The sequence below is a fragment of the Zingiber officinale genome, chromosome 10A, assembly GCF_018446385.1.
Source record: "Zingiber officinale cultivar Zhangliang chromosome 10A, Zo_v1.1, whole genome shotgun sequence".
Lineage (NCBI taxonomy): Eukaryota > Viridiplantae > Streptophyta > Magnoliopsida > Zingiberales > Zingiberaceae > Zingiber > Zingiber officinale.
The window spans coordinates 98,268,720-98,281,948 of record NC_056004.1 but is presented as its reverse complement, the minus strand read 5'-3'; the positions used below and the strand labels follow the sequence as shown (position 1 = coordinate 98,281,948).

At 37.7% G+C, this 13,229-nt stretch overlaps 2 protein-coding genes across 2 annotated transcripts; both read right to left on the bottom strand.

Annotated features, from left to right (window-relative positions):
* Window positions 1-585: 585 nt before the first annotated feature.
* On the bottom strand, window positions 586-4,843 carry LOC122026405 (WD repeat and HMG-box DNA-binding protein 1-like). Its single transcript, XM_042585136.1, has 12 exons — window positions 4,503-4,843; window positions 3,263-4,362; window positions 2,949-3,125; window positions 2,738-2,851; window positions 2,411-2,515; window positions 2,199-2,333; window positions 2,068-2,123; window positions 1,894-1,999; window positions 1,705-1,821; window positions 1,501-1,627; window positions 1,276-1,406; window positions 586-1,196 (listed from the first exon to the last, which is right to left on the bottom strand). Exons 1-12 carry the CDS (start codon window positions 4,774-4,776, stop codon window positions 735-737), a joined length of 2,904 nt encoding a protein of 967 aa, XP_042441070.1. The 5' UTR covers window positions 4,777-4,843; the 3' UTR covers window positions 586-734.
* A 557-nt stretch (window positions 4,844-5,400) lies between these two features.
* On the bottom strand, window positions 5,401-10,728 carry LOC122027731 (uncharacterized protein At1g32220, chloroplastic-like). Its single transcript, XM_042586740.1, has 10 exons — window positions 10,298-10,728; window positions 9,150-9,210; window positions 8,951-9,039; window positions 8,282-8,337; window positions 8,147-8,202; window positions 7,706-7,799; window positions 6,421-6,500; window positions 6,018-6,060; window positions 5,835-5,926; window positions 5,401-5,752 (listed from the first exon to the last, which is right to left on the bottom strand). Exons 1-10 carry the CDS (start codon window positions 10,306-10,308, stop codon window positions 5,579-5,581), a joined length of 756 nt encoding a protein of 251 aa, XP_042442674.1. The 5' UTR covers window positions 10,309-10,728; the 3' UTR covers window positions 5,401-5,578.
* Window positions 10,729-13,229: the final 2,501 nt, after the last annotated feature.

Genomic DNA, 13,229 nt, shown 5'->3' with positions numbered 1-13,229 from the left:
TTCAATTGTCCTAAAATGGCATCCAAAGCTTCCATGTATAGTATCCACTTTACTCGTACTACACACGATGTTTGATCAAGAGCTCATCTCATCCATGGAAAAAGCTATGGAAGTGTGCAAAATGTGCTCAATGTTTGGTTGGTTTCCTTTTGCCTTTCCTGTGAAAGGATCTATCTTTTCGCGGGAAAGTTTAAAGAAGGGTTTCCCTTAAAATGAGCACTTAGTGCTTTCATCTCTAAAAGTGATGTGGACACAATTCTTGGCTTTTGAGAATCTAGTGAAGAGTTTCGAGCCGATTAGGGCTAGTTTTACACGAAGCAAGTTAGGATTGCGTACAAGAGGTACAATTAATCATACCCGAATCATCGAGGAGTTTGGCAAGTGTCTAGTCGTGCATTTGATGCATTTCAAACTCTTAAATAAAGTTGTACTTGTTCTATTACAATCAAAAGATATAAACATAATAACTGAAATTGAGAATCTCTTAGAAATCTCACAATTCTAAAACAAAATTCAATCATTTTGTATCATTTTTGCAAATTGAAATCCAATTTCATGCTTCAACAATAAAACATGGCTATAATGTTAGTTAAACTAGGATCCTCTTGATTTGGTCATAAAACTCTTAACATCCATTTACAGGTTTGGTAACTTTTGGGACAAAAGCTCAAGGTGTAAAATTCATGAAATCAAGCCTTAGAATTAAGAGGCGGCAATGATGCTGAAGCTGAATTTTAACATCTCTTGTCTGCCTTCTCCAGCTTAGCAAACGGGTTTATTGGTTTTTGAGGTTGCTTTGTAGTCTTCCTAGCAAAAGGATTTGTTGGTTTCTGAGGCTGCTTTGCATTGTTCTTCCCCCCTTCCAAACTGACTTCAATTGGCTTCTCGCCATTGCTTCTGCATGCCTCCAAGTTTTTGCTTTTGCTGTTTGCTTCATTGTTTGCGAGTTTGTTAGTTGATGCCTTTGTCTGATGAGATCTGGCTTCCTCAATTTTGGTGACTTCACAACTATCTTTTACTCCAACAGGATTAGTCTTATCTTCTGTTGTTACTTGCTTCGATAAGTGTAGGTGAGCTAGTCCGGGTGACGGAGACAAAATTGTACCCTCAGTTCTAATGACACCCGATGGCAATGAGACATCGACTGCAGACACCCGAGGAATGGCTGAAGTTCCAAATCCATTCAACAATCTTTCCTGAAAAGTTAGTATTTGTTCCTATAAGAATTAGGTGGCTCCAAGTCAAGTGTGAAAAAGTTACTCGACAAAAAATTACCTCTAGAATAGCATTCAACCGTTCTGCCAATATGGGAAGTTTGAGCGCCGTAACAAGTTTGATTGCACCTCTGACTGATTTCTCCAGGATCAGCAAATTAGCCAACTCAGTAGCCCGAACAAGCTTATTACCTTCAGTTGACAGCATGAATAACAGTAATGATCATCTGCTGAGCACATAGTTTTGCTTAACTGAGAGTTTCAGATTTAGAATTTGCACTCTTACCGTTACAACAACTAGCAATGAGCCTCAATATGCATCGGTCGATGGCTGTTTCTATGTTGAAGGCCTCATCATCAAGTGCATCACTATTGAGACCAGCCATGGCCAACTCTTCGATCTTCTCCAGGGTCTGAGTTATACAAAATTCAGAACTAATGAGCAAGTAGCCATCGTAATTAGCCAAGTGGGAAATTGAACAGGATGAACCTTTGAGAGATTGAACTGATTCATTAAGAGTTCACTTTCGAGATCGGAAGCACCAAGGTCAGAAGACGCGAGAGGAAATGAGAAGCTTAGTAGCTCGAGAACAGGTTTAGGCATCACCTGGGAACAAGTAGATGCAATGTTAGATGTAGAACATTTATCGATAAATGGAAAAGGAATTTGAATCAGTACCGTCGGATAAGTTTCGGGGGATTTGCATATGATACAGAATAATTTGCTTTCATTCAGACCAACTATCCAGTAATTTTCATCATCAGATTTGCGAGCTTTAAGAGCACTGCAACAATAATAATATCAATATCAATATCATAGCTTTGTAAACTATCTAAGCACAAAGTGAGGCACCTGAAGATCGGAAGCCAAGTGCCTCCATACTGATGGCTGAAAACTCTGAGCACTCCCTACGAAGATTCACTGAGTTTATAATGCCTTCAAACCAAAGATAATGTCCAGATTAATGCTTAAGTTGAACATACCTTAGAATCATATGAACTTAATTGTCCTTCCTCACTGAACCCAAACCATGTTAAAGAAGAAGAAGGGCTTAGTGGTAGGCAACATTTGATGACTTCGGTTCGTTTCGATATTTTAAGTACTCTAACTTCAAGCATCTGCAGTTGATACGACGACACCGAACCATTAGATTAAGAATGTTGTAATCCAACTGACAACAACTACATTGACAAACCTGATCTCCTGAAGGCAGACAAGCTGAAGCATGAGTGACTATGGCCAAGTTATCCTTGTAACCAACTGCAGTCACCACCGGGCCATTTAGGCAGAGAATGTCTCTCTACAAGGAAGATTGATCGACATGTCAACAATATACCCTGTTGTTGGTGTATATACCGTAGCATAATAAATGAAGAAATCAAAGATGAAATAACTATATCACTAGTTGCATGTGCAAGAAATGAAAAGTATTTCCTAAAAATAAGCACAAATGTGACCTTGTGATACAATCAACATAGCTACCATACGAAACTGAGAAAAAAAGGTTTTAACATATTCACACCTGCAAACCGCCTTCGCTGAAGATGCGCAGCCAATTAAGGTTGGTTACTGCAGCCACCCAGCCAGTTCCAAGTGCCACAGCCTTCACTTCCTCTCCCTCAAGCCTCATTGACCACTGAACCATATAAAAAACAAACAAATCTAACAATGTTAAGAAGGCATATTGTCTCTATTGTTGATGCAAATGCCTACGGTGGTCTTACGATTCTTACCTCACTGTTATTGGCCCAGCTAGCGAAAGGCCGATACATAAGAGTGCTCATGTTATTTTCTCCTTTGCATGGATTTGAAAAAACACTTCCATTTTCATTCAGAGCAGCCATTGTAAAACCAAAATAATCAGTCATGGCAGGAACTCTTGGACCTCTTCCAGTATCATGGAAATCAACCTGTGAAACCATAAATAGGATGTATTGATCAATCAATATGAAGCCACAGATAGTCTAGAGCAGCTTAATTCCTTAAATCAAGCACAAAAGAAGCTTATCACAAAAGCAATAAGATAGACAATAGAACCTGCAATCACCTCTATGTGGGAGTATCCCTCATTTTCAATTGTAGTGATACTTCCAAGCATATTATAGACAAGGAAATGCCGCTTCCCGAGCTGTGCTGGAGTAGAGCCAGGTTGAAAGGCTGCTTGCATTTTTGGCATTGAGAAGTTCAAAGAACTTGCGCTATCTTCTTTAGCATATCTAGCATGCTTCTTGTGTTTAGCAGTGTGTCTCTTTCGAGATTCAATCTGGCGCAGCAGTGCATCCTCCCCATCACTATCTGCATCAGTAACCTCATTAGATGCAGATTGCTTTCTCAATCTTTTCCTGGTTGTTGGGGCAGATTCATCATGACTCTCATCAACATTATCATCCAAACTTCCAGAAGCACTTGGGCTTTCATCATCTTCGTCGAATAAACGCTCATTTTTGTCTCTAGCCTGTGCAGCACCTTCTGTTGGAGACTTCATGCATGAAGGAACGGCAGATTCCCATATGCCAAACTTGCACATTACATCAATAACAGCTAAAGCATTTCCATTTTGCTTCCAGGCGAAGGAGCAGATTCTTTCATCAAATTTATGTCTTTCGATATCTTGCCTGAGATCCACATCCCATATCAAGACCTGCTTGTCTAGTCCCGAAGTTGCCATGTATTTGCCATTGGGAGACCATGCCAAATAGCAAACGGGCCTTTCATGGTCACCTTTCAGTGTGTACAGTTTCTCCGCTGTGTCTCTGTCATACATTACCACATCATTCTTCAGCCCTGCAACAGCCAAAGTATCACCGCTTGGGCTCCAGCTTATCACGTTGATACACAAAGGATCTGCATCGCAATTACGCGCGATGGCCTTCAGCGTGTGCACCTGCTTTCCTGATTGAAGCTCCCAATATATGACAGTACCAAGTGAATCGACAGACGCCAAGAACTCATTCAATGGATCAAAAGATAGACTAGTCACAGGTCCCTTATGTCCCTTAAGCACCTTGGAGATCGCACTATCTATGGTCGCAACCAGTTTAATGCCGTCGTCATCACCAGCCGCAGCCAGCAAACTTCCAGATTTGTTGAACGCGAGGGATCTAATTGGTAAGGTGAACCGAGTAATGTTGCTCTGAAACTCTCCTTCTGACCAAAGCAAAGATAAACTTCTTGAAATCAAGAAAGAACGGAAAAGACCGAATTTTGAAGTCAAAATCGGGACAAAGAATGGAAAAAAAAAGACTTTCAAGAACGATCTGATGAGGGTAATGATAGGATTGGCATACCCGGAAGCGTGTAGATCTTGACGGAGTGATCGATGGAGCCGGAGGCGAGGGAAGCGTAATCAGGGCTGAAGGCGAGGGCCGTGACTCCGTCCTTGTGGTAGCGGAGCTCCTTCGCGGGGTTCGACAACTGGGAAGCGTCGTGGATGAGGATGGAAGGGTCAGAGGCGGAGGCGGTGACGAGGTCGCGGCCGTCGGCGCCCCAAGCGATGGAGCAGAACGCCGGCGACCCGTTGCTCTTGTGCGCCTCCCGGAGCTTCAGCGACGTTCTCTTCATGGCGGCCCTCTTCTGGTCTCGTCGCGGAAGCCAAGATCTGGTTCCGGTTCGCGATCGTATCGATTTCTAAGATTTGCATCCATGGCGGGAACTTTTCAATAAAAAGCGGGAGAGAGGACGATTTTGGCGGGAACAGGGAGGGGCCTTCCACGTCACTTTTCAAATTTTATTAATATTCGAAAAATATTATAAAAATTAGAGAAAAAAATTCTGTTTGCACTTCAGTTCCACAAAATTATCAAAAACACCCCTCAAATTATCAAAAGTGAAAGAAAAGGACATCATGCAAATATCATATGAATGAAACAAAAAAATAATTTCGCTCATTCTGAACGACCCTCATCGTGTCATTATCTCTTCCTTCTATATATAAACCCTCTCAACTCGATAAAAGACTTGAATATATCGCACATATAGTCACACTACAACCATAAGTCACTTGTAAATCATAGCTATCGTCTTTTTATTGTCGATCACATGATCATCAATAGGGTTAGTTCTTGTCGTTCGGCTACAAAGGCAACATCTAATTGGTTGCCTCAAGGAGAGTCTAATAGAAATCATCGTGACTAATCGGAAGCCATACCGAAATATGAAAATCATGTTAATGCATCAAAGCTAATGTAAATGCTCAATTCAATTCTATGAGTTTTATTAGTACTTTCACAACAATCTCTTCAATAACATTTGGAATGATACTTTGAAGTTGAATAGTTTTCGGCTCCATTTTGATCCACACAACAACAATTCTACACACTACCTGTCTTTGCTCGGTTTTCTGAATCACACTAGCAAAAGCACATCACTTTTGTTTGCTCAATCGGATCATGTCATGAATCTCTATCGCGCCATGAGGAAATGCTGGATCGGTAGCACCTCTCAGTGCAAGTTTTGCAACTGCAGCAACGCTAATCGGAGGTGTGAAGAAAGGGCCCACAAGCGGCAGACGGTAGAGAGGCCCAAAATGCTGAAGAACCTGCAGAACAGAAGATTACCATATCATTTCAAGTCCCAAACTCTCTATTTCGATCGCAAATGTATATGGATGATGCTTGTACCATCTCAAAAGGCGCAAAGACTGGCCATAATGGTAGCTTCATGCTCCCAAGTTGCTTCGTTCCATATACATAACCTGGCCTGAGAATTACGCCTGTGAAAAACAAAGTTTGAACAACTTTACACTTTCGCTGTGAAGGGTGTCTATCTGCTTCAGAAATATATACTAGAAACACAAGACTGACATTTTTCGGGGAACTTCGACTTCAGTTCTGCTTCAGCTAATCTCTGCGCCATAAAGATAACGATGAATGATACGGGCATAATGACACATGTAACAAGTGATCTAACAATCCCTATAGCAGTATACATTTTACACAATGTATTGCTTTATTTAACAAATGATTTGTGTGCGAATACATGTGTTTCTTTATTACCTTTCCCGATATATAATAGCATGATTTGTAAACTACGCCTTTTGTTTTTGCATACCGTAAGGGTATAGGTAATCGTATACTACTATTAGTACCGAGCATGCATTATCTTGTCAAAGGAATAGGATATTAAGATTCTATTAAAATATTTTCATGAATCACCTAAAGTGTAGCAGATGAAACAGGAATAAACAAAAGGATTTGGAAACCAAACCTTTCCCTCATGATATCCTCGAATAAGGCCTTCCACCGCACGAAAATCAGCAGCTGATACAAATACAAATCTTTCCACACCTGCACAAAAGAATGATTGGGTAGTGAAATCAAAGTTTTGGCTTGCTTCATAAATTTCTAGTTTGTGAGATAAGAATTTCCGATCGAACTAATATTATTGATAAACATTAATGTTATGTTAAAATGAAATAGCTCAATATTAGATCAATGAATCAATTTCATCGTTATTATAGACTCTTTGATAGAATCAACTAGCTCTGGGTTGAATGACATTTAACCCCCTAACGACATCAATGCGTTTAGACATCCACTAGATTCACCCAAGCTTCATCTTCATTGTGGATAGACGACCCAGGTTTTATGATTCAAAAGGATCAAACTTTAATGATTCTCAATTCATATTTTTCATCTCAACGGTAAATAACTAATCTTGCCTCGCATGAGACCCTCTCTATTCCACACTCATGAAATCAAATAAACTTAATTATCAATTGACATCTAAGAATAAAGAAATACTGAGAATTCCATATTTCTTTCCATATCTCTCAATTCAATTCAATGATCTAGGATTTGAATTGATATCTCTTCATTGTTATTGAACCTCCTCTAATGAAGATTTAACTTGGAATGGAAATTATTTATTAATAATACAAAGTTAAATAATTATTATATGCAAATAAATATTTTCAACTATAATTCTATATGATTAGATTAAAAATAGGACATGAAATTGTTCACGAAAAGGACCAACTGGAGGCGATAGTTTATCCAACAACAAGGAGCTGCAACAACTAGTCAATCAAATAATATTGAACATGTTTTCCATCTCTTCATGGGAGACAAGTGAGGTAGTGAAAAATTTGTGTGATTGAAGCTGAAGTAGCTACTCTTGAAGTAACAAAATGAAAAAGTATGACTGGAATGGGAGTGACAGAGTCGAATATACCGAAGAGAATTTCCTCACTTCTTTTTAGTTGAACTTAAGCCAAAAAATGCAAGTGATATTATTCTTAAATAACCATGGAATAACAAGCAGATCTGCAGATGCAAAGATTCAGTCTACACAGATTCAATGATTGGCTATATGATTCACACACTGCCCTTTTTCATGACAATTATTATTCAGCTTCTGAGGCATACAATCAATGACTACAAATAGATTATTCATGTTATTTTAAAAATTTTATGCTTTATGCACGACAATTAGAGATAACTATGTTAGTTCGAACTTTGAAGAATAAGAACACGGAAAGCAAGATGCAAACCTTTTTCAGCAGCAACTCTTATAGCATTGATGTTTGCAGTCCCATTCATCTGTATCATTTCTTCATAGGATCCAAATCCTCCAACCAGAGATATCTGTGATAATTTATCCTCCAGTTAAACCCATTAGTAGATACAGTAATATGTGACGACATAGATACAAGCCCAAGAGTCCAGCTAGGTCAGTCTTTATGTATCAAAATTTAATATTTCAAAAGAATATTCAATCTTAATATCAATAAAAACCTGCACAAACGAATATGTACTTTGTATGGCTAAAGGCCAACACAAATCTTTATGTTCATTTCTCTCCTTTTTTGTTCTCCTTAACGTTGAAGATTAAGCATTTTTCATAGCACGGCATAGTATTACAAAACGTTGTTATGATCCAAAATGCAATTTAAACAGTATGCATAATAAAGAATCATACAAGCGATGCATACCACAACACTGACACCAGTCATAGCACCCTTCAAAGATTCAGGTTCAAGAAGGTTCCCTGCCAAATAGGAACAAGCGTTTAAAAGACAGGCTAGAACATTTAGAGAGTGAGAATATTAGTCTTATTAGATACTAACCTTTGTGCCACTCAACTTTATCAGCCCAAGGTTCACGTGTTGAAGACCTCCCAGACCTGGGCAGTGGAATAAAGTGTCAAATAAAAAGAAGCATCAATATATATCGCAACCAAGGACTATCATGTAGAAAGAATTTGGCCAAGCTAGGGCAGGAGCACACAGAGACTTAAATGAGTAGAACATTTATATAAATAAGAACAATACATTCATGAACAAATAAATACAAAGGCTGATTGATTCAGAAAAACTCCATTCTATGAAGAGAATAAACTTCAAGAGTTTCCCCTTAGTTTTGGTAAAATTTATAAGAAAAAGCAAGGATAACATTCCAGAACATAAATAATGAATCGATTAACTTAATAACAAAGTATACTCCATAGGAATTGAGTTGATTAAACCACAGACAAAGTATATTCTTTCATCATCTAATACTTTTGACAAAATTGGCTGTTCAACATCGATGCAGATTTAACTAATCAAGAATACACTTCAACCACCTGGAAAGTTTCCCCAAGGAACCAATAATTTAAGAATGATTGAAGGTAGCTTGGCTCAATACGAATAAAGTTGCAATTATAGAAAAAGTATAAGTAGGTATTGAAACTCTAAACACAGGAATCAAGATGTCATGGCTATGAAATGGGAAATGGATGGTCGTAGATAAAGCACCTGCTAAGACTTGAAACAGATAACCCTTGATCCAAAGCCAGTTTGCAAATTTCTGTGCCAATGAAACCATTGCCACCAAGTAAAAGTAACTGCCATGCGAACGATATAAGTTGGGAGACAAAGGGATAAAAAATGGTGTTAAAAAAGGCTCTTAATTCTGATAAGCAACAAAGAAGTTGAGCATGAGATCCAAAATTACCTTGGTTGGTTGAGTTGCTCCCTTCACTACAAGAGGCTCATGAAGCTTATTTGAACTGGACCTGCAAAAGAAAAAGTCCACACATTTAGCTAAGTTTTCACGTGAATTCACAATGACCAGAAGAATTTAACTAAGTATTGCTCAATCTAATAGATACTTGAAAGCCCACACATTTATCTATAATAAAATTCTTAAAGTGTTCCATCTTTATATGATAACATCTTTTATAATATGAATGATAATTATAAAATGATGAAAATAACAATAGCTAGAGATGGATGATAATAACAATAATTTAAACGGATTCTTCTACTTAGGAGTCAAAAAGGATATTATATAACTGAAATTTTTTTAATATGGAATGAAAAAATTATTTGCTACAGAAAATAATCGTTTCTAACCAAGTTTGTTGGAACCAAGATCCTACATAGGAATGGTAATCTGGAAATTGTAGATTTGTAAGATCCTAGCCCAATTCAGATCCTACTTGAGATCTAAATCATCAAGATATTTGGATCATAAGATCCTAAGATCCGGATTGCAATTTTGATTTTTGATTACCATGGTCTTACTCTAAACCATGATGAATTTCTCTTGTCCTTCTCTTGTGTGTTTATGTTATTCTACCGTGAGAGATGCAAACTTCACCACTTCGCCTCATGATCTTGTAGTGGAGGCAATTAATTCTGCATTCTAAATCCAATGGATTTGGATCTACGGCTACATGAGGTAGTAGATTCTAGAAAGCGGTGTTATATCAATCTCCAACCTCATCAAATTTCAAAGGCATTTTACTGCGATCCCAAGAGATTGAGAGTAGATAAGAGCAAATTTCCTCAAGGCTACACCATAAAGCTAAAAAAATTATCCCAGACACGGAGAGCTATTTCTTAAGAGCGCAGTATTCAATTACCTGCCTAACAAAAGGGAAGGATATCTAACGAACAGTAGGGAAACAAGATCGGTTTAGCACAGATACTCAAAGGCGAGTAGAGTGTCAGACACATGGATTTGACTCACAATAGATGAAGAGTAAACAAAGCTCTAAACTTTATCCTAGTTCATGAAGAACAACTAACGGATCACCTACAAATAATATCCGACAACAAACAGATCATAAATTGGGGAGAAAAGCAAGAAGCCCTTACTGCGATGCCATCGTTGTAGCCCCAAACCCTGCTCCTTCCGATTCGGCGGCGGTACTGCTGGAGGAAGGCAAACAAAGCCGCCCCTTTTATGGTCTCGAGAAGCTGCTTCTCCGGATTGACCCACTCCTGCTGCTTCTAGATCGCAGTTGTTGATTGTTCGCATATTTAACGACTTAATAACTAAAGAAGCGATGACTTTGACGGCTTCTCGGGCGTCGACCAATGCAGCAGCCTCTCGCCATATCCATCTACACCTTCAAATTCAACCATGCGTACCAGTCAAAATCAAAGCTTCCATCAGTTTTTGGTCATCCATCAGACTTTGATGGATTCTCGGAAGTCGACCAGCGAAACGGACGCACCAATGCAGCAGCATCTCGCCATATCCATCTACACCTTCAAGTACCAGTCAAAATCGAAGCTTCCATCAGTTTTTGGTCATTCAGCGAAAAAAAAAATAATAGTTCTTTTTTCTTCGCGTGACTCAACGCATTTTTGTTGTCATTGAGAAGATTCTGGAGGATTACATGGATTTACCTTTTTGGCCAGTGGCCTTTTTTTTTGGCTAAGGCTAAGACTAAGGCTGCGTTTGGTAGGGTGTAATCTATCTTGTAATGTAATCTTGATTATATTACAAGATAGATTATTTTGTTTGTTTTACTTTTAAACTTGTAATGTAAGATAATCTGGATTATAAAATGTAGTAAAGTTTTGTAATCTGGATTACAAAGCAAATGCTATGTAATCTGATTACATTATGAGGTCACCGTCCCACCAAAATTTAAATATCGAATATACCCTTAGTCCACCGTCGACCCCGCCCCCCACCGCTGACCGTCGCCGGCGGCCGCCGGTAGCTGCCGCAAGCTCCGGCAGAAATGCGGCGACCGTCAATAGAGGTCGTAGGACATTTTTGTCATTTTATAATAATACAAATTACATTCCTGATAAAAAATAATATATACCAAACAAAAGAATGTAATCATCCTTGTAATCAAATATTACATAAATTACATTTCCAAACGTAATAATGTAATCAAGATTATATTATATTACATTACAAATTTGATTACATTACAAGTTAGATTACATTACACCCAACCAAACGTAGCCTAAAGGCGAAACGCTCGCCCAGCGCCTCCGTACTACCCAACTCAAGGTCATCATGAAAAAAATAAATCGTAAGTATCTGAGCGAGTATATGATAGAAAGGGTGTAATACGAAGATAGGAGATTTATTTCCCAGCTACCTCAAGGATCGATTTTACGACCTTATTGTGGCAACACCCGTCACATACCAACTCGGATGATCCACGGGGTCATTGGTCATTGACCTTTGCGCATATATTAGGCCGTTCAGATCCTCTGTCTCCATTTCTCTTTATTCCCGTGTCTCATTACCGATCGGACGGATCAGATTAAATTTCAAGGCATCATGACATCTTTAAAATATGTACAGTATTCTCGTGATATGCAAAATATTTTTGAAATTTAATCTGATCTATCTAATCGATAATGAGACACGGAGACAGAAAAAATAGAGACGGAAGATCTGTATTAGTACGTCTATGATGAAAAACCCTCGAGGGTTTTCTTATTATTATTTTCTACGTGTCAGTACCCCGTCGATAAAAAAAACCTCATTATTTTGTCTACAGTGAGACAATTCCTACAATATTTTCATACGCTTCATATTGCATATTATTTTTTTTTAAAAGAAACTTAATTATTTATTAATGGATGACGACACTTATATAACTAAATTTATTAAAAAATAATATTAGAAATTTAGAGCATCCGAGGAACTTTTAGAAAACTCTCTTATTGCCATATCCGTACTATACGAGAAAGTATAAAATATTATACATATTCCTATTATAAAAAAATCTCTCAATAATTTCTTAATTGATCCCCACTTTCTCATAAATTATTTGAACATGACAAAAATAATTAAATATAACATAAGTTAACTAAACAATAAATTACAATTTCAACTTTGTATGTCATCCCTATATTAAAAATTTTATTTCCACTTCCTATATGTAAAATTTTATTTGCTTCAACTCTCTTGTACAAATATTGTTACCTAATTGCTCCTTATATTTGTTTAGATAAAAAAAAATCTAAAAATAAGTATAATTCCTCTTAAATTCAATATTTTAAACTAGAATCAAGTATATTTTTTATTAAATTGAGCATGAAATTTTTCCCACTTAATATAATTTCTCCTAAATTTAGTATCAATTAAGAGAATTTAACATATTTTTCATTCAATTAAGCATCATTTAAAGATAATCTAGTATATTTTTTATTCAATTGAGGTGAAAAAAATGTCGTGCTTAATTTGATAGAAAATATACTAGATTCTATTTTAATGTGCTAAATTTAATAGGAATTAAACTTATTTTTTGACTTAGGATTTTAAGACAATTTTCCCAATTAGGTAAATACAATTGATTAGAAAATAGATTTATTAGAGATGATTTTATTGTTAAAGTTGAAGAATTTATGAACTTTACTAAGAGTCATCCAGAATGTATGAATGATGCTGAGTTACGGTGCCCGTGTAATCATTCAAAATGTAGGAATAGTGTTGGAACTGTAGGTTGTTTTGATATGATCAAGTAAGTTAAATTAGGTCCTGTGGTATTTTGACATTGTGTCTAAATGTATAGGAACTTAGGAGCACATGAAGTGGAGCGGAAGACGCAGCTAGCGAGAAAAACGGCATGGGAGAGAGAGTCGACGGGTTCGGTGCGTATGAGGGGCGAGGTGCTGCGGAAGAATACACCGGTGGACAAGAAGGGAGTGTGCGGTGTTTCTAAGAGACGAGAAGCCAGAGTGGAAGATTGCTCGAGGAGCAAAAGACACAGCCAGCGAGATGGTCAGCACGGAAGAGAGTCGACGGGCTCAATGCGTCCGAGGGACAAAG

Excerpts from the sequence above, each read along its gene's own strand:
- LOC122026405 (XM_042585136.1), bottom strand. The coding sequence starts at position 4,776 with ATGAAGAGAACGTCGCTGAAGCTCCGGGAGGCGCACAAGAGCAACGGG. Across the intron at positions 2,334-2,410 it reads GTCTGCCTTCAGGAGATCAG|ATGCTTGAAGTTAGAGTACT; the intron begins GTTTGTCAATGT and ends TATCAACTGCAG. Across the intron at positions 1,407-1,500 it reads CATTGCTAGTTGTTGTAACG|GTAATAAGCTTGTTCGGGCT; the intron begins GTAAGAGTGCAA and ends TGTCAACTGAAG.
- LOC122027731 (XM_042586740.1), bottom strand. Across the intron at positions 6,501-7,705 it reads AAGAGTTGCTGCTGAAAAAG|GTGTGGAAAGATTTGTATTT; the intron begins GTTTGCATCTTG and ends TCTTTTGTGCAG. Across the intron at positions 6,061-6,420 it reads GAGGATATCATGAGGGAAAG|AGATTAGCTGAAGCAGAACT; the intron begins GTTTGGTTTCCA and ends TTTATGGCGCAG.